Genomic DNA, 22379 nt, shown 5'->3' with positions numbered 1-22379 from the left:
TAACTTTAAACATTTAAACTTGTTGTGGTGCTACTAATAAGTATTTATCCACATGGTAAGAAAAATGAATTCTGGCAAGTTAATACCTTTCCTATGATATTGGGAAGATTCTGAAGATTTGTTGTTTCAATTTTTTTATAACAATGTTTTGTTTTAACAGGTTTATGAAAATGGCCAAAGCACTGGAGGAATTACTGTATACCTTAATAGAAAGGAAGTCGAAAGAGGCTGTGAAAATGACATTAAAACTATGATGGATAGGGTATGTTTAAACCTTCAGAATTTTATCATCTATTATAAGCCTGTGGAGAGCCAAAATATGCTGTACAAAGGATGATGTATTGTTTGTCATTTTCTACTTAGAAGTTCTAAAACACATTTTATGGTATAATCTTTAGCAGTGCAAATGCATGGTCTTTTTTCAAAATGCTGCGTTCATACTGCACAAATTTTTGTTGGATATTCTAACTTGGAAATTCCATCACATTCAAAACATTTATAATTATTAGTTCCTTTGCAGAATCAGTGCATAAAATAAGTGCATATTAGCCACTTATTCCAAACATTAACCTTTTTTCTGACTTGCATACCTCTGTAGTACTTGAGTAGTTCTGTGGCTTTATTCACACGTATACTGTGTGTGTGTGTGTGTGTGTTTGTGTGTGTGTGTGTGTGTGTGTGTGTGTGTGCGTGCGTGTGTGTGTGTGTGTGTGTGTGTATCTTTCTGTTGGCAACCTACTTTTGTAAATCTTTAGTTTCCGTGAATCACTTAATGTCTGCATATATAGCAGACTACATCAGTATACATCAAAGCACATTTATGACTAAACCATCTTTATCAATTCTGTAAAGTAAGTTCTGCAACAGATTTTCAAATGAAATGAAAATATTTCATCAACAGAAATGCCACAGGCTGTTTGTTTATAGACAACACTGCCAAATTATTTCTTTTAGTTATATATTGGTTTAGTTATTACGTTTATATTGACTCAGATGCATTGTACATATAATGATAGCTCTGTACAAAGGACAAAGGCATCTTTTAATAAAAATATTTTTAAAAAAAGGTGCTATTGCTATTTTTATTATGTACTACATTAATACACTTTTTAAATCTCCTAAGATTAACTACCAAATCAAAAAGGTCTTCATTCACCATTTCCATTTAGAATTAGGTTTTATGATTACAAAGATATATGACTGTAATTTGCCCATTTTTAAAGTTTGTTTAAAACATTGAAAAATTAGAGCAGCCCTGTTTCAAAACATGTATTGTAATATTAAGCCTGAATCTCACAGCACATATCACTGTCATTTTGATTCAAAGTTTTTCAATGTATGTGATTGGATTAATTTTAATATTTCGTTTTTTGTTGTTGTTGTTGTTGTTTTGTAAGTGAAAGCATCACTTTGTGTTTTCAGGTTTTTTAGTGTTGGATAGAATAATGTTTCTTATAGATAATATAAAAATTAAAATAATTACATTGACATTCTTACAACTTTTTACATATCATACAGATTTTTTCAAACTGTTTTGCAATCATTTTAATTGTAATGTTTAAAAATAAAAACTCATAAGAATATAAAATACATGAGGGTGAAAGAAAAACAAGTTGTTTTTTTTTCTTTTTTAACAAGATAAATCACCATGCTGCAATAAAAAAAAAAAAAACTGTTAGACACAGAAAAAAATTTTCTATTCCATCTTCTAGTGCATTAGTTTTTTCAGAACGTAAGGTCAAAGTCCAATAATAATCCTGTTGCACCCCCTGCTGGATAAAAGCTTATGCTCATTTTGCTTCTGTAAGTCAAGCAACCATAAAGTGATTTCAGATTACCATAACATACATTTGAAATTCAATTATGCAGTTTTTCAAATCAAGAAAAAAGCCAAAAACACTCAATGCCGACAATGATGATTTACTATTTCCTTTGCAGTTACTTCAGATGATTCATCAAAGACTTCAGTTTTGTGCGGATTATAGTCCATCTGGTCTTAACCTCTTTCCCACTTGCCTTTTTGACCAACATGGGCAAAAAATACAAAACCCACTTTCTCTTCAGAATGACCAAGAGGTTTGGGTGGCATATGGAGAGGACTACCGGTAAGCACTTGATTTAATATTGAGGCAGTTGCTTATTTGACAAGCTAATGCTGATTTCACTGTAATCCATTGATTGCCCCAAGCAAGGCACAGCAACTGTTTTTATTGCTTCCCTGGGAATTTTCAGGAGGTCTTCTTTGAGGCAGAATCGTTGGAGGGACATGACATCTCTGTCTCTAACTTTCTCTTATAATGTCTTGTCATGGTTCCTGATGTCTGCCTGTCAGCACAGCAAGCAGGATTTTTTCATGTCTGAATAGTCACCTTAATGATGGCAGATGGAATCACCACAGGGGGTCGGAGCCCATCACACTGTCATTGTTGTGGGTCGCCCTGACCTGCTACTGTGGTTCTTATTTTTGTCCTCTTTCTGTACTTAAAGCAAAGTGAACAGTAATTGAAAAGTATCTTCAGCAAATTGTCAAATCCATAGAAATATTGTAGGGCCCTACTTTTATGGCTCTTGTCAGACAGAGCACCTTAACCAGTGGTAGTGAATATGAAGCTATACATAATTTTATGGTCTAGTTGATTTAATTTAATGCCATAGATATTAATGGAGGCCATTACGATATTCTCTGTTGGTAGCTGTTGATCATCTGTGACTTATAAGGGCATTCAAATTGATTTCTTTACAAATTAATTTTAAACATTTTCTTTTTAAGTATAATGTGGTTAAATGGTGCTTAAACTGCTGACAAAGCACATAATCAACATCAGTTTCTGATTGGAAACTATTCAGATATTTAGGTTTAGATTTGGGGGGCACGGGTATTGTGAACATCAAAGAAAGATAACTTGTTTGTGTTAAATATGATGATTTACAGAGCATGTAAAATATCCAGTCCTGTATATTACTGTGATATCTTTTAATGTGTTACAATACTTGATTTATCTTTTTTAAAAGCATTCCTAACTTATTTTTGTTGTGATTCATTAAATCACAATCCTCACCACATTAAACACTTTTTTCCCCACTTGCTCTCCTTAAAATTGTAGTGTATTCATTTTTTCATGTTAAAATATTTTTTTTTTGTTCATTATATAATGATGTAGTTTGTGTGATCCCCTACACTGAAAGTAAATATATTTTTATTATATATATCTGAGAAAAATTCTACTGTTTCAATCAAATGTGCACAAGCAATGTATTAATGGCAAAATGGTGTAAATAACACGTGACCATTTCTTATGTTTGTATTCTCTCTGTAAAAAGTTTTCATTTCAAACATAAGTTATTCCAGCCCCTCTATTAGATTTCTAACTCACATAACCTAAACATATGTTTCTGTAATTGATTTAAGCAATGCCTTTCATTTGTCATTTCCAGTCGTTTTCTATATATCATACGTTAAAGACAAACAGTGATGTCACATCAAATTTTTCAGCTTAGATGATGAATCAAAAAAAGTGCCTATCAATTACAAACAAATAAATAAAAAATAGAATGATTGACATTATGTACAGTTAGTTTAGTTTTGAGTTTGAAAGATAAAAGATGATAGCTTGAAATTAGATGTCTTGTTATTCACTGGATTTGTAACAAAGGTAGAAAAATAAAATGGGGAAAGAGAGTTAGAGAAAATATGATATTGAATGGACTGATTATCAATACCTGCTACTAATGGAGTTTGTGTTCTTCAATGGAATAGCACTCCATCTATGGTTGTTCTCAACCTTGTGCCAAGTTTTCCTTTAAAAGGCTTCAGTCCCGGACACCCTGAAGAGGATTAATTTGGTTTAAGAATGGACCAAAGGATAGGTGAATTTAATTTTGCTATGGTGTCTTTCCATTTTTTGGCTGCTATTCTGACGGATTCCTACATTTGCAGAATTTTGAATATTGTTTTATGTTTTTTTTTTTTACCTCCACCAGGTAAGCCCTTGCTTACCCCAATCCTTCTGACCACAGTCTTGCTTGTCTTGTCTTGTTGTCCCAGCTAGGAGTAACTTCCGAGCTTTGCCCTCAAACTGCTTCCAGAAACATTAAATTCTCAGGGAACTTCTGTGGCCGTCCTGGTGCATCTCCCTTTAAGTGCGTCCAGGCGATCTTGCAAGTCTGGTCTCCAACTCCTTGTTAAAGGGCCAGGCCAACTCCTGGTAATCTGTCTACTTTGCCAGGTTGTAGGAAGCCATGTATAAGATGATTGGTCGCCGTGCTGCTACCAATCTGCCTTGAGTTTCTTAGCATTTTCGTCATTGTTCTCTTCATACATTTGTGCCCAAGGAGTAATTATTTTATGGATTCCTAATGGTATATTAGGGCATCAGCTCCCCCATTATTGGTGGAATTGTGCCTTCATCGGTGTTAATAAGAACACCTATAATGCACTTGAGCCATCTGTGAATCTAGAATGAACATCAAAGTGACCAATATATTAAAGTAGATTTTTATGCAAAATAAATTTAATTATCTAAGAATAGGATAGTTAACAAGATAAACACAATTAGGCAACGCCTAACTAATACTTGCCTTCCACCCCTGTCTATTTGCTGAGCTGCCTTATATGCTTTTCCTGATAAGCTATGAATGCAAATGTCCTTCTGTTATCACACCTTCTGTACCTTTTCTATCTTAACATTCTGCCTGTGGATTCCACATAATCGGCTGTGCCTTGCCTTCCTGGAGGATTTTTGGTGTTTTCTATGTACATATTGTATATTATATAATATATTCATTTATGTATGTAGGATATTGCAGCTTTAGCCTCTAGTTTCTGTAAAATAAACTAATTAAAATGCAGTAACTGTTGGGGCTCCAGCTGAGATGTCCAGTTTAATTTCCATGATTGTAAAGGCAAAAGGTCGACACAAGTAACTGGGAATAATCACTCTGGGTTCCGCCATCCTGCTCGTCTGACTGCTTCTGGCCAAATGATGTTCACTTCCTGAGCCATCGTATTTTTATGTTGACCCTTGTAAGAGATTAAGATCCTTGCAAGTGGGTCAAAAATACATCGATGTGCAGATGTATAATAGCTTTTATGTTTATGATATTCAATAATTAATACATTATTTTTAAGAGATGGCAGTGTGTACTATATCTTAATGTAATTTGTACTTCAATTTTCTTTCAAAACATTCACTTCCTAAATGTTATCTTCATCAGCTTGATGGGTGGGTTTGTTCCTAATTTTTGTGATCTGCATAGTTATTCTTGTCAATGCACTTCCACCTTCATTTTCAGTGTTCTAGTATTTAGCTGAAGGTTCTTTACTTTATTCATTGCTTTGATGTCTTTGGGACTTTTAAAGAGTTGCTCAAGTCTGAAGAGTAGGTTCTCATAATTTAAAATTATATTTTACTGCATGTGAGCAAAGATATACAGGTTAAATAATGCATAATTTATTACAGGAATAATGAAAATGATTAAAAGGCACATTTACATTTGGTAATGAGCATGCTTATCTGTCATTTAAATGTAGAAACATGCATAAACTTAATTTTTGGACTAGTAACCACTCATCCATGTTCTTTGTGGGCAAATAAGCAAAAGAAAGGTATTACAAAAATGAAATATTAAATACGCTTCCTTTGACCTGTAAAATAGTAATTAATTGACAGTATATAATAAAGTACATCATTATTATAAAATGTATAATGTCAAAATGCTGTATATGAAATTCTAAAACTTAAACTCATTAATATAATAAGGCAGTTATTTTATATTATGCTTAATTCAGTTTATTATTGATTAAATAGAAATGCGATATAATGACAATGTTACAGCTTCACTGCTTTCAAAAGGATCAACTATTGCCCTGAATTAATGTGAGGCACATTTCACTGATGGACTTTATATGAATAAACAGCTTCCTGGTACTTTTGGATATTTATACAGAAACTTCTTTCTATTCCCTATAACTACTGAAATAATTATGGATAAAAGTTAATAATAAACTTTTATCCATAACCCTGATTAACTTGATAAAATGTCAGTTATCACCTGTTCTTACCATGTCAAGTAAGAACATGCACAATTTGTGACATGCAACATTGACAGTCCACCATGTGTTACGGAAACCAAAGTTTCATAATTATAATAGCTTCTAAAAAGGTAGCTTGCTATCAAGTTAAATTCAGAATTTTCTGAAACTAATATATACTACATGTTATGACTCAGGAGTATGGAAATAATGAAATCTTGAATAAGGTAAAATACTGGTAGTTATTAGCTATTATTTAAACACCAGATTTTATTTATTGATTTTCTGAAAAACAACCACATGCAAACAAAATGAATAAATCTAATGCCAATTCTTCCTGTAAAATTTATTTAAGGGCAAAGGGAGTGAAAATGAGGAGGAAAGTATGTCCTCTGACAACATTTTGATGCAAACAGGAATGCTGTAGGAGCCCAAATACACAGAGAACACCGTTAAAAAACAAAAACGCTTTCTGTTGGTCAGCACTGAGGCAACAAAAGACACTTTGTGTGCCGAATGTTCAGTTTGGCACAGTTTACAGAATTCAAAGGGAGCTGTTTATAAATGTATCAATAATTCATACCTATGTTGTCATGACTGATAAATTAGCATATGATAGATTAATAAGTTCAAGGGTTAGCCAAACCATGTGGCCTTTAGCAAAGATATTTAAACTGGTAAAACACGTGGAGCTAACACACTATTTCATTACCATTGAAAGAAGAACAAAAGCATTTTAAGTATAAGAGTGATGGCAGTGTACAAAACATACTTTATATTGAGTTATTAAAGGATTGTGTTGTGTATTTAGCAACACAAAAAAAGTAAATATTATTCTCACATTGAGAAAGGCTGCACAGCTGATATGTTGTGTTTTTCTTAGCTTTTTCTTAGTGTGAGAACTTTTACTTTTTTATAAATTGCGCAAGTGATATTATGTAAGATTCAAAATATCAGAACATAGACTGTGTCCATATTATTGGTCCATATATTGGTGTTTGGTCAAATTTCTTGCCTTTGGATTCTCATGCAAGTTTGATCGTGGTAATAGCTTTCTTGTAATCTAACTTTAAGTTCTATACTATTGACCCAAATATTTAATCAATTGATACAGTTCCCTCAAAAATAAAACACGCCCGCACTTTTAGTAGAGAATTCAAATAATAGGCTAAAGTTAACAGCTATTTAATGCAGAAAAAAATACATACATACATAAATATAAACTAATAGCAGCACATGTGTGTGGATTGACGGTACAAGATGACTATACACTATAATCAGGGGCTGTACAACTTGTACATCCATTTAATGAACACTTAGTTTAATTTCAGGGTTGTATGGAACCAATTCTGGCAACACTGGATTGCATGGCTACAACTAACAATGGACAGGGTGCCAGTATCATTGGCACAAAATAATACAACTGGTAAATGTAGTTGGAGATTTATGTAAGTAAGATGTAACAGAGAAAATTGTTTTTGCTTTTTAATTATCTCCAGAATTGCCCTAAAGAGTCTGATACATGAGACTCAAAAATACCTTCTTATTTTACATGTTTCTTGAAAATGAAATCGACTTGTTTTGTTTTCTTTTCACTCCTTATCACTGTGGAAAGGTTGACATTGACCTGCTGTTGTTACCTACTTACATCTTTTCATTTAATTACTACTAAGTCCTCATGTTTAAAATTGTGGTTATGATAAAGAACCATGTCAATATTCTTCTATCAAAGTCAATTTTACTGACTGTCTTATTCTGTCAAATTCATAAGGTTTGCAAATGGCTGACATTATTGCTAGTTTGATGCTCCATGAAACATTTTGTTTATCTTCTTTATTCTTTCTACATTATCTGAAGTGCATGTATCAAGTGGCCATTAATCTGTCATATATAACTTTTGTCTGTGAATCACAATAATTTTTTAATTGATTAATGAATGATCAAAAACAGTTGTAATTAATCAACCAGTCAAATAGCATTTATTGTATAGATTAATGCTGACAGAGCTTGCCATCAGTAGACGTTATACAAATACAAAAATAAAGCAGTCTAAGATAATTTAAAATTTAATAAATTAAAAAGGTCAAAGCTTAAGAGTCTTTACAAGTAGACATGGATCAATAGTACATGACAATGCTTTATATTTGGGATTAGTCCAGTAAATACAAAAGAGTGAAATAGAGATTAAAGTTATACTGTAGGTGTAGAAAAGCAAGTTACACAAAGGAAAAAATGGGGTTGATCTGAATGTGATCTGAAAGTGTACAGTGATTGAGGTTTACTGACAGGCCTAAGAAGAAACTGATTGATTAATGTAAGTCTGAGCAAGAATATTGTCCACCATGAAAATCTGAGTGTGGGTGAATGTTAATATTTGTTACACTCTAGATAGATAGATAGATAGATAGATAGATAGATAGATAGATAGATAGATAGATAGATAGATAGATAGATAGATAGATAGATAGATAGATAGATAGATAGATACTTTATTAATCCCAATGGGAAATTCACATTTTCCAGCAGCAGCATACTGATACAATAAATAATATTAAATTAAAGAATGATAATAATGCAGGTGAAAAAAAGACAATAACTTTGTATAATGTTAAATGTTAACGTTTACCCCCCCAGGTGGAATTGAAGAGTCTAATATCTGCAGTGCAATATTATGGATAGTAGTTCACATCGCATACCTGTGTGTCAGTATTGAATAGTGCTGTATAAACAGTTCTCATATCTGCTATTTAATTAAATATTCAGTTGTATTGAAAAAATAAATCATCTAAATTTCTCAGTTGTTTTTTCTTTTTTTTTTTTACCTTGAAAAATGTCTTTGGGTAGGATACAGTCCTGCTTTCCACTCTGGCTATATACTTATTCCTAATGAACCTTAGTGGTCAATAAGTAGAAGCTGTCAAAAGAATGGCAAAATCTCGATGCAGTACTTTCAAAACAACTCATTCATTAATATAAATCTACACATTTATGCATACTTGAAATAACAATGCAATTTTATTTTTTTAATTTAGCTTTTTTTTTAAATTCAATTTCATGCCATTTTGAACCCAGAAATGTTCTAACATTTGTTTCAATATTGTCACACTGGAACATACAACGGACGCAATCTCAAGTGCTCATTGAACTCAATGTTCTTCTCCTTCTTCTTTCGGCTGCTCCCGTTAGGGGTCGCCACAGCAGATCATCTTCTTCCATATCTTTCTGTCCTCGCCATCTTGCTCTGTCTCACCCATTACCTACATGTCCTCTCTCACCACATCCATAAACCTTCTGTTAGCCCTTCCTCTTTTCCTCTTCCCTGGTAGCTCTATCCTTAGCATCCTTCTCCCAATATACTCAGCATCTCTCCTCTGCACATGTCCAAATCAATGCAATCTCGCCTCTCTGACTTTGTCTCCCAATTGTCCAACTTGAGCTGACCCTCTAATGTACTCATTTCTAATCCTATCCATCCTCGTCACACCCAATGCAAATCTTAGCATCTTTAACTCTGCCAACTCCAGCTCTGTCTTTTGCTTTCTGGTCAGTGCCACCGTCTCCAACCCATATAACATAGCTGGTCTCACTACCGTCCTGTAGACCTTCCCTTTCACTCTTGCTGATACCCATCTGTCACAAATTACTCCTGACACTCTTCTCCACCCATTCCACCCTGCCTGCACTCTCTTTTTCACCTATCTTCCACAATCCCCATTACTCTGTACTGTTGATCCCAAGTATTTAAACTCATCCACCTTCGCCAACTCTACTCCTTGCATCCTCACCATTCCACTGACCTCTTTCTCATATTTACACACATGTATTCTGTTTTGTTCCTACTGACCTTCATTTCTCTCCTCTCCAGAGCATATCTCCACCTCTCCAGGGTCTCCTCAACCTGATCCCTACTATCGCTACAGATCACAATGTCATCAGCAAACATCATAGTCCACGGGGACTCCTGTCTAATCTCGTCTGTCAACCTGTCCATCACCATTGCAAATAAGAAAGGGCTCAGAGCTGATCCCTGATGTAATCCCACCTCCATGTTGAATGCATCCGTCACTCCTACCGCAGACCTCACCACTGTCACACTTCCTTCGTACATATCCTGTACAACTCTGACGTACTTCTCTGCCACTCCTGACTTCCTCATACAATACCACAGCTCCTCTCGAGGCACCCTGTCATATGCTTTCTCCAGGTCCACAAAGACGCAATGCAGCTCCTTCTGGCCTTCTCTAAACTTCTCCATCAACACCCTCAGAGCAAACACATCTCATTGAACTCAGTGTTCATTGAACTCAGTGCTAATACAATATGTTTGAGTAAGGAAATATTTCATTAAGAGGTAATTTAGGAGTTTTTCTTTTTTTTTAATCAAGCAGAATATACTAATGAGGAGCAAATAACCAAATTTTCTTGTCAATTCAATTACCAAAAATATATTTGCCCCAAAATGCTTAACTTCAACATTATGTTTTCATTTTCTTTGCCATTGATTGCACCGTCAGTCAGCCAGTCATTTCCTAACCCATTAAGTCTTGAACAGGTTCACAGGGGTGCTGGAGCCTATCCTAGCTAGCATAGGGCACAAGGTAGGAATACAAACCCTGGACAGGGTCCCAGTCCATTGCAGGGCAAACACATACACATACACCACACACTATGGCCAATTTAGTATCACCAGTCCATCTAACCTGCAGGTCTTTGGACTGTGGGAAGAGACCAGAGAGCCCACAAAAAAATCCACGCAGACATGAAGCAAACATACAAACTCCATGTAGGAAGGACCTGGGATGTGAATCCTGGTCCCCTTACTGCGAGGCAGCAGTGCTAGCACTGGGCCACCGTGCCACCCATTGATTAGACAGCACTTCATAAATCTTCGAACATGTTTTGTCTGTAGTCAAACAAATGAAAAATAAAGGCAAAATATTAGGTGGTGCTTAATCAAGAGCAAAGAAAATGAGAGACTGATACTGATGTTATCATTTAAATTTTATTTTATAGAGGGTGTTCACACTAAATTGTTTTAGTAAACTAATTGCATCCTTGAGCTAAAGACAATTTATAGTCCCACATGGCACTGCTGGTATTCATCATATTTTATGTTAGGAATAGTGTAAGGCAGTATAATGTTATACAAGATTATTTTATGTGTTTTCAGTACTATGACCTACTATTTTATTCTTTCATCTGCTGTGTCTTATTCAGTTTAACGTACCTGAAATTACATTCCACTCTCCAACACAGTGATTGTACAATACAGTGAAGAAAAGTTTGTTATACATAGCATAACTAATTATTCTTTCTTTGTGCATTTGTGTGTTTGAATTGAAGATCCTTGTTTCCCACTCATTCACTGGTCAGGAATCCTGTTTTCAATTCAGATACAGTAATCCCTCCTCCATCGCGGGGGTTGCGTTCCAGAGCCACCCGCGAAATAAGAAAATCCGCGAAGTAGAAACCATATGTTCATGTGGTTATTTTTATATATTTTAAGCCCTTATAAACTCTCCCACACTATTATAAACATTTCACGCACAATTATACAGCATAAACCCTTTGTATTCTCTTAGATATTAGGTAAGATTCGTTGAAATTATGTATGTAAACACAGTTTACATACAGTAAAACCTAAATATTATTTTAAAGATATCGAGCGTCTCCGATATCACATATGTTACAGCCATTACGACAGACAGGCCACCATCAATAAATACGTACAATGCAAGAAAAATTGTATACAATAAAATGTGTGTACAGTGACACTAAACTATGTACATGTAATAAGTATTGTACGTAAATAATTAATTATGGTTACTCACCAACAATGACACGACGACTTGTCCGATAACGATGAGTTTAATTTTACTGCACAACAAAGGATAGCGTTACAGCTCTTCTAAAGGAGCCTCTTCAGGCGACTGTTTAGCACCGCTGTTGTTCTTCTTCCATCACTCTTCAATCCATATCCCTAAAGCAGGTTCCATCCGGACTACTGCCTTACAATGTCCACTTGCAACTCATTTTGCGCCCTGGTTAAAAGACACTGCGGCCGTAGATCTTATATGCTTTTCCTCCTTTATAAATAAAAAGAATCGTGGACTCATTTATGCTGTAATGGTGTCCTGCAGCGGTGTAGCTGTTTCCTTCCTTCAACATATCCAAAACTTTTACCTTTTCTGCAATCATTTGCATCTTCTGTTGGTGCTTGTGCACGTTAATTCTGAATGAGTGAGATTAGTACTTCCTGGTTAATGCAGCACTCCGTCGCTGAGCCAATCAGCAGCACACAGGAACTTAACCGCATGCTCTGATTGGGTAGCTTCTCAGCCATCCACCAATAGCGTCCCTTGTTTCAATTCAAATGCGTCCCTTGTTTCAATTCAAATGGGCAAATCAACTGAGGAAGCACACGTACTGTAGACCGCAGACATCCGCGAAGCAGTGAAAAATCCGCGATATATATTCACATATGCTTACATTTAAAATCCGCGATGGAGTGAAGCCGCGAAAGACGAAGCGCGATATAGCGAGGGATCACTGTATACAATATTGTGGGAATGATGCCTTTCCTCTTGATCTTCAACATAGGGTTTTCAGAAAGTAACTAAATAATATTTTAACAAAAATGCGCACATTGTTTACAATTTCAACATACAAATGGATATGTGGATTCTGCAACACGAGTTACGTGAAATGTTTTTTTGAGATATCATTTTCCTTTGTCATGAACTGGTCACTGCATGGTTCAGTTGAGTTTGAATCTTCAATTTGTAATGAGATTTAACTTTTTCTTGATTACCACTACAAATGACATTGGGTAAATACTAAAATATAATTTTTGGGTGGTGTGTTTTTTCACATATATGTCACAGCAGCATCAGGCATCAGGCATCAGGCAGGAACTAACACTAGACATGATCAAGGTCTGTCCTTACATATTCTCATGTTAATACCCATGTCGGACTGATTAAAATAGCTGATTGTACTTGCATGTTAACAAAACCTTTGTAAAGAAGAAAAACTGCAGTATTACAAAGATCTTTATCCATCCATCCATCCGTCCATCCATCTGATCCTGTCTTTCCAAATTAGACTCCCATAAGTGTCAGAAATGGGCTGGAGCCCTGCACTTACTCATTTCCTTTTGCCTGCCTTTAGCCCCAGGCCACTTCCATCTTTGTCTGTCACATAGTGACTTGTATTATGCAGCACAGCAGTCGCATGAAGATGGGGCAGGGCACATAAAAAGGGTAGTCTTTGGCATTGCACAAACATTTGCATTCTTACCTTTGCAACAGCCACTATACTGAGCTCCATTTGGTACCAATTGTTTTTCCTCTTGCACTAGTGTTGTTTTGATGTTTGCTCTTGATATTAATTTTTCATAGTTCACTGGTCTGGTTTGCATTCCTGTTTTTGCTCATTTTGGTGTTTTTTTTTTTAATTCTGTTTCTGTGTTTGCCCTTCTCAGATTCCTTCACTGTATTTCCTCACTTCTTCCTTGTTTTCGGATCAGCCTTTTCAATTACAGACTTGTTTAAATACTGTCACAAAAATGACACAAAGTCATCAAAAAGGTTTGGGGCAGCCACCCGTATATTGTGCCTTGGCTGCAAAATGGTTAAATAGTTGAAAGATTTTCACAGGTATGAGTCCAAAACAGAACTGATTTTGGTTGCTAAAGATGACTCTATATATACCCGGAACCGGAAGTGACGTCATCTGTGGCTCCAGAACCCTATGCGGGATTTCCCGTGGATGGTCTGCAAGAGTTTGAGAAAGAAAGTCAGTGCACAGTGCCGCTCACTGGTCTGGCATGGAATTACTATCATTCAGGCCCTTTAGCTGTCTCCCAATTGCACGTGTGTGCAATTCATATTCATTATTATTACCATCATGAGCACTAAGGGATACTTGGCAAACCCCAAGAGAACAATTTACAAAAATCTTTAAAGTCAGTTGTACTAGCACTTTTGTTTAAGAGATGTTTCACCCTTGCTTTTACTCTATTCTCTTATACAGTGCTAAATCCAGTCCCTTCTGTGTACCTGAACAAAACTCACACGTGGTGTTCTTTTTTGGAAGCAATTATAGCTGAAATAAGTTTTTTTTTTTCTCCTGCTGTTATCTCTTCTGAAAGCGCTATGAAGAGAAAAGCAATGCACATTCTTCTCTAGTGACTTTTCCTGGATAGTAATTTGATGCCTTCACTTTGGTTTCCCTGCCTATACAGTATGTGTCCTAATGTTAATGCTTTTAGTGCCCATCTGAAATGGGAAGTGGGCAATAACTGTGGTGTCCACAGTTGTCAGTCTCATTCCTAGATTGTCTCCCCTTTGTTCTTAGATTGCTTGGTTTGATGAAATGTGACTGTGACATCAGCACAGATTTCTGGTTGGTGCTCGCCATGCATAGAGATTGTTTACTCATGAGAGAGAGAGAGCTGGCATTGTCATGAAGCTCACATTTTCCAACACTCAGCATTGCAGTGGTATGTCTTTAGTGCCAAGAACCACTTTTGTCATTTAAAGATTGCAAAGTCTGTGATTGGCCACCATTTAAGGGCCTTGTGATCTGTTGCTAACCTAAATCCTCTGCTGGAGTAATATTTGGCTTGCTTCACCACCCACGTCACTACTACACATTCCTGGTCCTCAGTGATAAACCTTATCTCAGGAGGCAAGAGGTTCACCTGAGGTGTATGATCATGAAGTTCACACTCTTGAAAAGTTGACATAGGACTTCTCCTACTTTGTTCTCAGATAGTGTCCATCTAGAGTATACAGGGTGGTCCAGATCTAATTATGCAATTATTGCATTGCATTGCATTAAAAGTTGCATAGTTAGATCTGGACCACCCTATATATGACAATAATGAATCCAGTCCTCATGAAAGGGGACCAGAACATAATGCTGTCTGTAGTAAAGGCGTTTATGACTGAGGGGTCCATATTATGCTGTTGGGTTCTGCTTTTCTTGTCATTTCAGTAAGGAGTGCCTTCCTCCCTGAAAAGTGGATATATGGCTCCATAAGTATTCCACCAGACCTAGAATACCCTTCACTTCATAGTTTGGGATCTTGAACATGACAGATTAGTGTTCACTTTAGACATCTGGAGTTTTACCTATCATCCTATTCACCCACAACATAGCCCAAGTAACCTGCACACTTAGTAAACATTATGTTGAGCCTACCCTCTCTTAAGAAGAACACTATCCCCTCCAAATGTCTTAAAATGAATCTCCTAAGACAGAAAGTACATGACTGTCTTTTCTATATATGCATCACTGCAGGATGGAAATAGCATCAGGAGAGCCATGCTGCTCTCACGTCTGCCCCTTTGAGTTAAACAAGCCATTGCAAGCTTGGCAGGCAGCACTGGGCCTAAGACCTTTATGCTCTTTTTTCATATTGTTTCATTTTAAAAAATGGTATTTCTTGTAACAGAATCCTCCCGCTTTTAATTACTTTTATAATTGAGATTTAACAGAAACTGACACAAGGCCAAATAGCGTTGTGTCATAAAGCTGTTAATTCACATCCTTTCGAATCTGGGTGCTCATCATCAAGTGGCCACTTTAATTATCGACACAGTGAAAGATACAAATTAATTTACAAGGAGAAAACTGTTATAATGGATTAAGCACAAAAATATTATTTATGTCCACAAAACTAAAACAAACTCGGCTAGAGATTTATTTTGTTGGCATATAAAATGTAAAAACAAGAAATAAAACGGAGTATTGTTATTTAGAATTATTATCTGAAGAATAAATCGTTTGAAAGATCACTAAAACATTATTGTGCCCCAGAGCTACGTTTGGGAAACACTACTTGCTAAATTCTTCAGTGTGCAGTTGCACTATTATATGTCCTCAAATGGTAATTTTCAGTGAAGACTTTCTTAATGCTGCTTAACATGGGGAAACCAATTTGTGTCAAAACCAATATGAGGCAGGCGGTGCTTGGCTGGGTGAGCTAAGATGATTCACAAGTTTAATTAGTTTAATTGTTTTTCATATTGTTTGTTTTCATATTTTTCTAGTTCCTTGCAATAATGCCATTATCAGAATGCACAGCCATGTCTTTCACTGAATTTAAGACCGCTCACACTTCAAATAGGCTTGTTAGTACACCGTATATAATGGTTTATGCACATGAAACCAAGAAAGATAACTGAAACAAACACACTTGTGCTTTGAAAAACATCTTAATATGTAGAAAAAGCTGAAATATTTAATGTTGGTCACCTAGCAGGACACTAAAAGATTAAGAAAGACCCAAACCTAGCCTGCGTTATTGTATCACCATGAGACCTTTTAAAATCATGTGCCATTGGTCTTTTACAAATCTGTTGCCATCAATTCTTAGTTATGTACTGTATGGAGCCTGCTATAGGTCTAAATAAATAAAGAAAAATAATGTTCTTTCTGGACACCTTCATAAGGATGGCTCTGTTGGGAACCAAAAATGGTTCCCCTATGGCATGACACCTTTATTTTTAAGAGTGGGGCTTGAATTTAAAGTTGGGTTAACTTCTGAAAATTGAACCACTGTTGATGAAGTCATAAATAACAGTAAAAGATATGAAATTTCAAAATAATAGTGAATAATGTGTAAAGAAAGGCAGATTATGACAGGTTGTTGTTTGCAACAAATATAACATAAGAATGACTTTCTGAAAAATGAAGAAAATGTCACTAGCTGTGCTGTCTGTCCAAGACAGGGTGAAATTGAAATAATCAACATAGACCTCAGTGTCTCAATTATATTCCATTTGGTATGGGATTCGTAAAAGCATGGTTAATGTTTGTGATAAGCTATCTTTTGGAATGATAAATGTAATAAATTTTTATTACTAAAAATGTTTGCGATATGCCAAGTTTTGGAATGACAGAGGCATAGCAACTGGATGGATACACAGACAGACACACATACACTTATTCATTTACTCAGGTGGATTAATGGCACATGTACAGAGTACAGTGAAATTCTTACTTGTGTCTAAACCTGGGCCTGGAGGGATACCCAGGTTATCTGTGTCTCTTTCCCAGGCTAAGGGGTGAGAGGTATTGAGGCAATGGTGAGAATCTAGGCGAAATTAATATTAAGAATTGAGAGACTTATTTATTAAAGTGCAGAAATAAAATATAAGGATAAAAGATAAATGCAAAATGTAAGTACTAATAAAAAATAGTAATCTTACAACAGTTTGCCAACTATGACGTAGATTCAGACCTTCTACTCATGTCTTCAAGATGACCTGTTTATTTATTTTTTTAATTTAATTTTACTTAAATCGGAAGTTCTTGCTTCAAATTATTCTGAGCCTCACACATCTTATTTCACTTGTTGTCCCATCCTTGACTTTCCCTTCTAAGAGGTTGTAATCCTTGAAGTAAAGTTTCTTTTGATATCTAAAAACCGCACCATATTTGCACCATATTTTCAGTAATATTTACTTAACTTCTAATTACATGTATTCTAAGCTTTACACCTGCAATTATCCAAAAACATTGTTGTGATTAAAAACCTATTAATTATTTCAAAACAGAATACCTGAGTGACAAAACAGTTTAACAGTTACTTAGTTCCAGCTTTCAAGCAAATCTTTCCAAGAAAATGCAAAAATTGCTTTGATCAAATCTTAATAGGGGGACTAAAACCTCACAGTTCAAAAACTGAGTGGATTTTGACAGAAAATGTGCTATTCTCATTCTTGTGTTCAGTTCATTGTTTAACCTTCAAATTTTCCAAACTGGCAGGGTTATCTTCACAAGCTAATCTTGTTATTTTTGCAGCTTAGTCTCTCCAGTCCATTTCTGACCCAATTTGGTTTGTAGGCTTTTGCTAGTGGGCCATGGTGGTCTGTTTTCTTGACACTTGCATGTGCTAATCAACATGCAACCTATTGACACTCTCCAGCACCATAGTTAGTAAGAATAACATCCGTACCTCAAAACCTTTTACTTTCTAATCTGAAAAATGTCATTACCTAACAACATTAAATATCAGACCATTTTTAGGGAAGCTGACTTGCTAATAGCATAGAGCAGTGGTTCCCAAACTCAGTCCTGAGGACCCACTATGGCTGCAGGTTTTTATTCCAGCCAAATTCACAATTAGATAATAACTGATCTCCTTTATTTAGATGGTCTTTTCTCTCTTCTCTTATTTTGCCTTTAGAAAAGCACAGCAGTATGATTTTTGCATTTATAAGACATTTAGAAATATCTCTACTTTTGCGTTAAACGCTTATTTCTCTTTTGTTGTTGTCCTATTGTTTTGTTATTTTTTGTGCAGAGTACACCCTTTCTGTATCCTAATAATGAAAATTAAAACAAACAGAACTGACAGCCAAGTAAACAACATTGAATGATGAAAGGCTGCAATAAATTTAGCGTCAGACCCACTAATTATTAAATAATAAATTAAACACTAAGAACACCTGGAAAAGCAGAATGAAAATTAGTCTAAAAATTGTTAAAAAAACAAACAAACTATCCCCTTATAAGTACTTAGTACATTTAAATAAAAATTTACCAAACTTAGTTTTGTTATGTCCTGTGGTGGGTTGGCATCCTACCTGGGATTTGTTCCTGCCTTGTGCGCTGTGTTGGCTGGGATTGGCTCCAGCAGACCCCCATGAGCCCGTGTTCGGATTCAGCGGGTTAGAAAATGGATGGTTGGATAGTTTTGTTATTTCTTCATTGACTCCAAAACACAGAACCTATGAAAATACAGCTCACTTATTTGGGCTAGGAGTCCAATTAAAAACAGACGTTGGTTGGAACAAAAACCTGCAGCCACAGTGGGTCCCCCAGGTCTGAGTTTGGAAAGCACTGGCATAGAGCAAAAACAGTTTAGTTCAAGACAGAGTTAAAGTGCTGTGAGTGAAGTGAGAAGAAGCGCAACACATATATGGAAGAAATAGTCTCAATGACAAGAAACCGTGCTGGGGCTTTAAGAGGGTGTTTAAGAGGTAGAAGTTATTTGCACTTGGTTGTAAGTAGTGTTACATGGTAGTGTTGCTACCATATGCTGGCAAAGAAATAAAATGATATGATGCAATAAAAATTCTAGAGTTCTTTAGTCAAAATTGTGCAAGTGAAGTTGGATCGGGTTGTTACTGTTATTACTTCCGAGTTATGTCTTGTTCCGTGCCAAAATATGAAATAAATTGTGAAGGGATTAAAACAAGAACTGTTTGTGTAGCTCATCCATCTATCCATTTGTTTAACATTTTTTCAACAAAGGATTCCATATTTTAGATTTTTGAAGTTACATGTGACTTAAGAGTCATCCTAGCCGACATGATGTTTCTGGACTCAATGACTTGTTTTGAAATAAAGGGTATTCTACTTGTATTGTCACATTGAGAACCATACAATTGATGTATGGGAAAAGGATTTTCCAGATTATGACAAATTTTCTCATCCAAAGAAAACAGGTTTTGAAATATTGTCATGGCCGAGAAGTAAAAATTACAGGAGATATGACAGACTATAAACTCTTTTTTGCAAATAATGGAGCCTTCACAGTAAGACTTAAAAAAAATTAAATACGGGGAACTTTGTGGTCATCGGCAGACTATTATGTAACATCCAATGTTTATTTAAATGTTTGTAAACTTTACTGTAGTATAAGACTAGATGGCTCTTTTGTGTAAGAGTATAGCAGAGTAGCTTGATCAGTGCTTTAGCATAAATGTTATGAAAACATATTAAACATATATCTATTTTCACTTTTCATTTTCCATTCTCCTGCCTCCCTATTTTAATTACCTAATTGATTTTTTTAATTATGAATTTTAAAGGTGTAAAGATACACTTTTCTACCCTGATTTGTGTGTTTCTGTAGAGATTTCATTCATTGTCAGATTTTTAAGGCTATCGGGTCTCTGAACTGAAATGTTCAAGTGATCTTATGCACCTAACTGATTATTTGTATATTAAGGCCACTGGATGTTTGACTTAGGTGGCTACTGCAGTTACCTGATTTTAAAACATGCCATTTGAAATGGAGCCTCCATAGACTCCAAGCAATGAAAAGTATGTCAAAATGCAATTTGAGCAAATATGTGCACTGTAACTGTTGTGCATTATAAGATATCATAGACCTTTATTTTGACAATTGTGGCATCTTCACCCTGAAACGAAGCCACAGTGATGCTAATGATGGTGTTTTTTCTTTTCTTTTTTTTTTGTTTCTTTTCTCTTAAACTCTGCTCTTGTTTTCTTATGGGTCACATCCATTTACGTGGTAGCACTTCAATTTATGTACCCTCCATTGTGCTTCTGCTGCAGCTTGATGCAATAAAAAGGCAAATGACACTGGCTTCAGCAATACAGCACTTCAGTTTCTTCACACAACAGACTGCAGTGCCGTACATTATTATTGCCAACTGTCTGCTTGTCAAGGCCGCTGACCCTTAAAACAGATTTTTTTTTTCAAGAAGTTAGCAAATTCTCCCTGTAGGCTTTTGTATGTTATGTGGCAAAGGGGAACGCTCTGGAGGCATACATGTAACATTTCAATGAAATGGCAGAGTTGTATACGGCTTGGCGCTTACTTACAGATTTCTCTGGTAGAAAAACAGATTGCTATTGTAAATGTAAGCATCTGCTGTAGATATGTTGGTGGCTTTTGCAATGTTATCTTCATAGTTAATTTATTGATTCAATACTGGGGATGTTTATTTAACTTGTGTTACATCATGCATGTGCCAGAAGGGAGAAAAACAAATGGCTGCAAAACTAGCACAATTCATATTACACAGTACATATTTTGAAAGCCCTGCTTCCATTTCTGGCTTGTCTAGCAGTAAGTCTGACTCCCTATTTCCAACAATGCTTTCTTTTCATTTTTTTTTTACGCTACAACATGCCAAAATCCTACCACCCACTAGCTGGAATGGCTGGGAAACCATGCTACTGTATGTATTCTTGATATGCCATGATCTGGGGTAGGATGTGATATGAAGTGCACTTTCTGATGCTTTCTTCTGGCTACAGAATGACATTACTGATTATAGACAACATTTAATGTACTAAGAAGACTTTATCGTGTTGTATCATAAAGTCAGTGAGAGCCCTCTGTATACCAGATGAATTAATTATCAACTTTGGAGACATTTCTGGCCAAGGGGCATACATGAAGGCTCCCAAACCTGTAGATTAGTACATTAGTGTCATTCCTTGCCTTTACTCTTCCACATTTAGGAAATATTTTGATTGATTTCTGGCACCTTTGGTACCCACCAAAGCATTCCTTTCTCTCTAAAGGAATTAAAGTTTCATACACAACCTAACAGTCATCCTGATAAATCTATACTGGTTAGTACAGATGCTCCTCTGTCTCCAGCAGTTAATAGTTTTTCATCAACAGCCTTCATAAATTCTGTTAATTTTTTTGTTCTTTCATGTATTACTTCTATAAAAAAAATGAACATAAATGAAAAAATAAGCACTGAGCATATAGTAATAGAATATATAGACTATCTATGGTACTGTCTAAAATATGAACCTTACTTCCAATATCTGTACAACTTCCTAAATTAAGTTTAACAATAATTTAAGATTATTTTTGCTTGTGTTCTAGCAAAGTTCTTTCTTTAAAGTTCTTTCGACAAGTTCAGGGTCACAGGGGAGAGAGTCTGGAGACAGGAATATCCTCATTTAGATAAACATTTGAGGCAGGCTGAATGTAGAATGCCCATTTGACCTCACACTGACAGATCATATGCAAAAAATGTTCCACATTAAAAAGTACAGTATGCCTCATCCAGATTCTGTCCAGGTAAACCCCTGGGTTGTTATACAGTATATCTGAATCACCTCAATGTCGACTCCCTGGATGAAGACTGCAGTCAGGGCAGCGTTGATCTTCCTATAGTCCTCTACAATCTCATTGACGTTGTTAATGTTGAGCTGCAGATGGTTCATCTTGCACCCCTCCATAAAGTTTTCTACCAGGTTGGCGTATTCCATCCTCCTCCAATCCACCAGTCATTTGAAAACCTTTGTCTATCCCTAAATCCATTCTCCTGTTTATCCATTCATTTTCAAGATAAATATCCAGTTGAGCGTCACAGTGAGATGGAGCCCACATATATTACGTATACTAAATGTACTCCACACATATGGCACAGTGGTAGCGCTGCTGCCTCTCAGTAAGGAGATCGTGGAGATCCCCTTGTGGAGAGCACTTTAAATGTAAAGAACTATTGTTTATTATTGTTATACTAAATGTAACATTGCTTCAAATTAAAATGAATCGGAAAAGATGGCACTCTTCACTAGTTATTAAATGTAGTGTAGTATTCTATCCGGGCTA

At 35.7% G+C, this 22379-nt stretch overlaps 1 protein-coding gene across 1 annotated transcript in view; it reads left to right on the top strand.

Annotated features, from left to right (window-relative positions):
- Window positions 1–22379, top strand: part of LOC114645277 (doublecortin domain-containing protein 1-like) — a 559771-nt gene that overhangs the window by 320382 nt on the left and 217010 nt on the right. The window contains exons 11-12 of the mRNA XM_051922996.1: window positions 161–262; window positions 1939–2105. Of these exons, the coding sequence (XP_051778956.1) occupies window positions 161–262; window positions 1939–2105 (269 nt within the window). The remainder of the gene's footprint in view (window positions 1–160; window positions 263–1938; window positions 2106–22379) is intronic.

Source organism: Erpetoichthys calabaricus, chromosome 2, assembly GCF_900747795.2.
Source record: "Erpetoichthys calabaricus chromosome 2, fErpCal1.3, whole genome shotgun sequence".
NCBI lineage: Eukaryota > Metazoa > Chordata > Cladistia > Polypteriformes > Polypteridae > Erpetoichthys > Erpetoichthys calabaricus.
The sequence above is the reverse complement of the archived record's forward strand: the minus strand, read 5'-3'. Positions and strand labels throughout refer to the sequence as shown.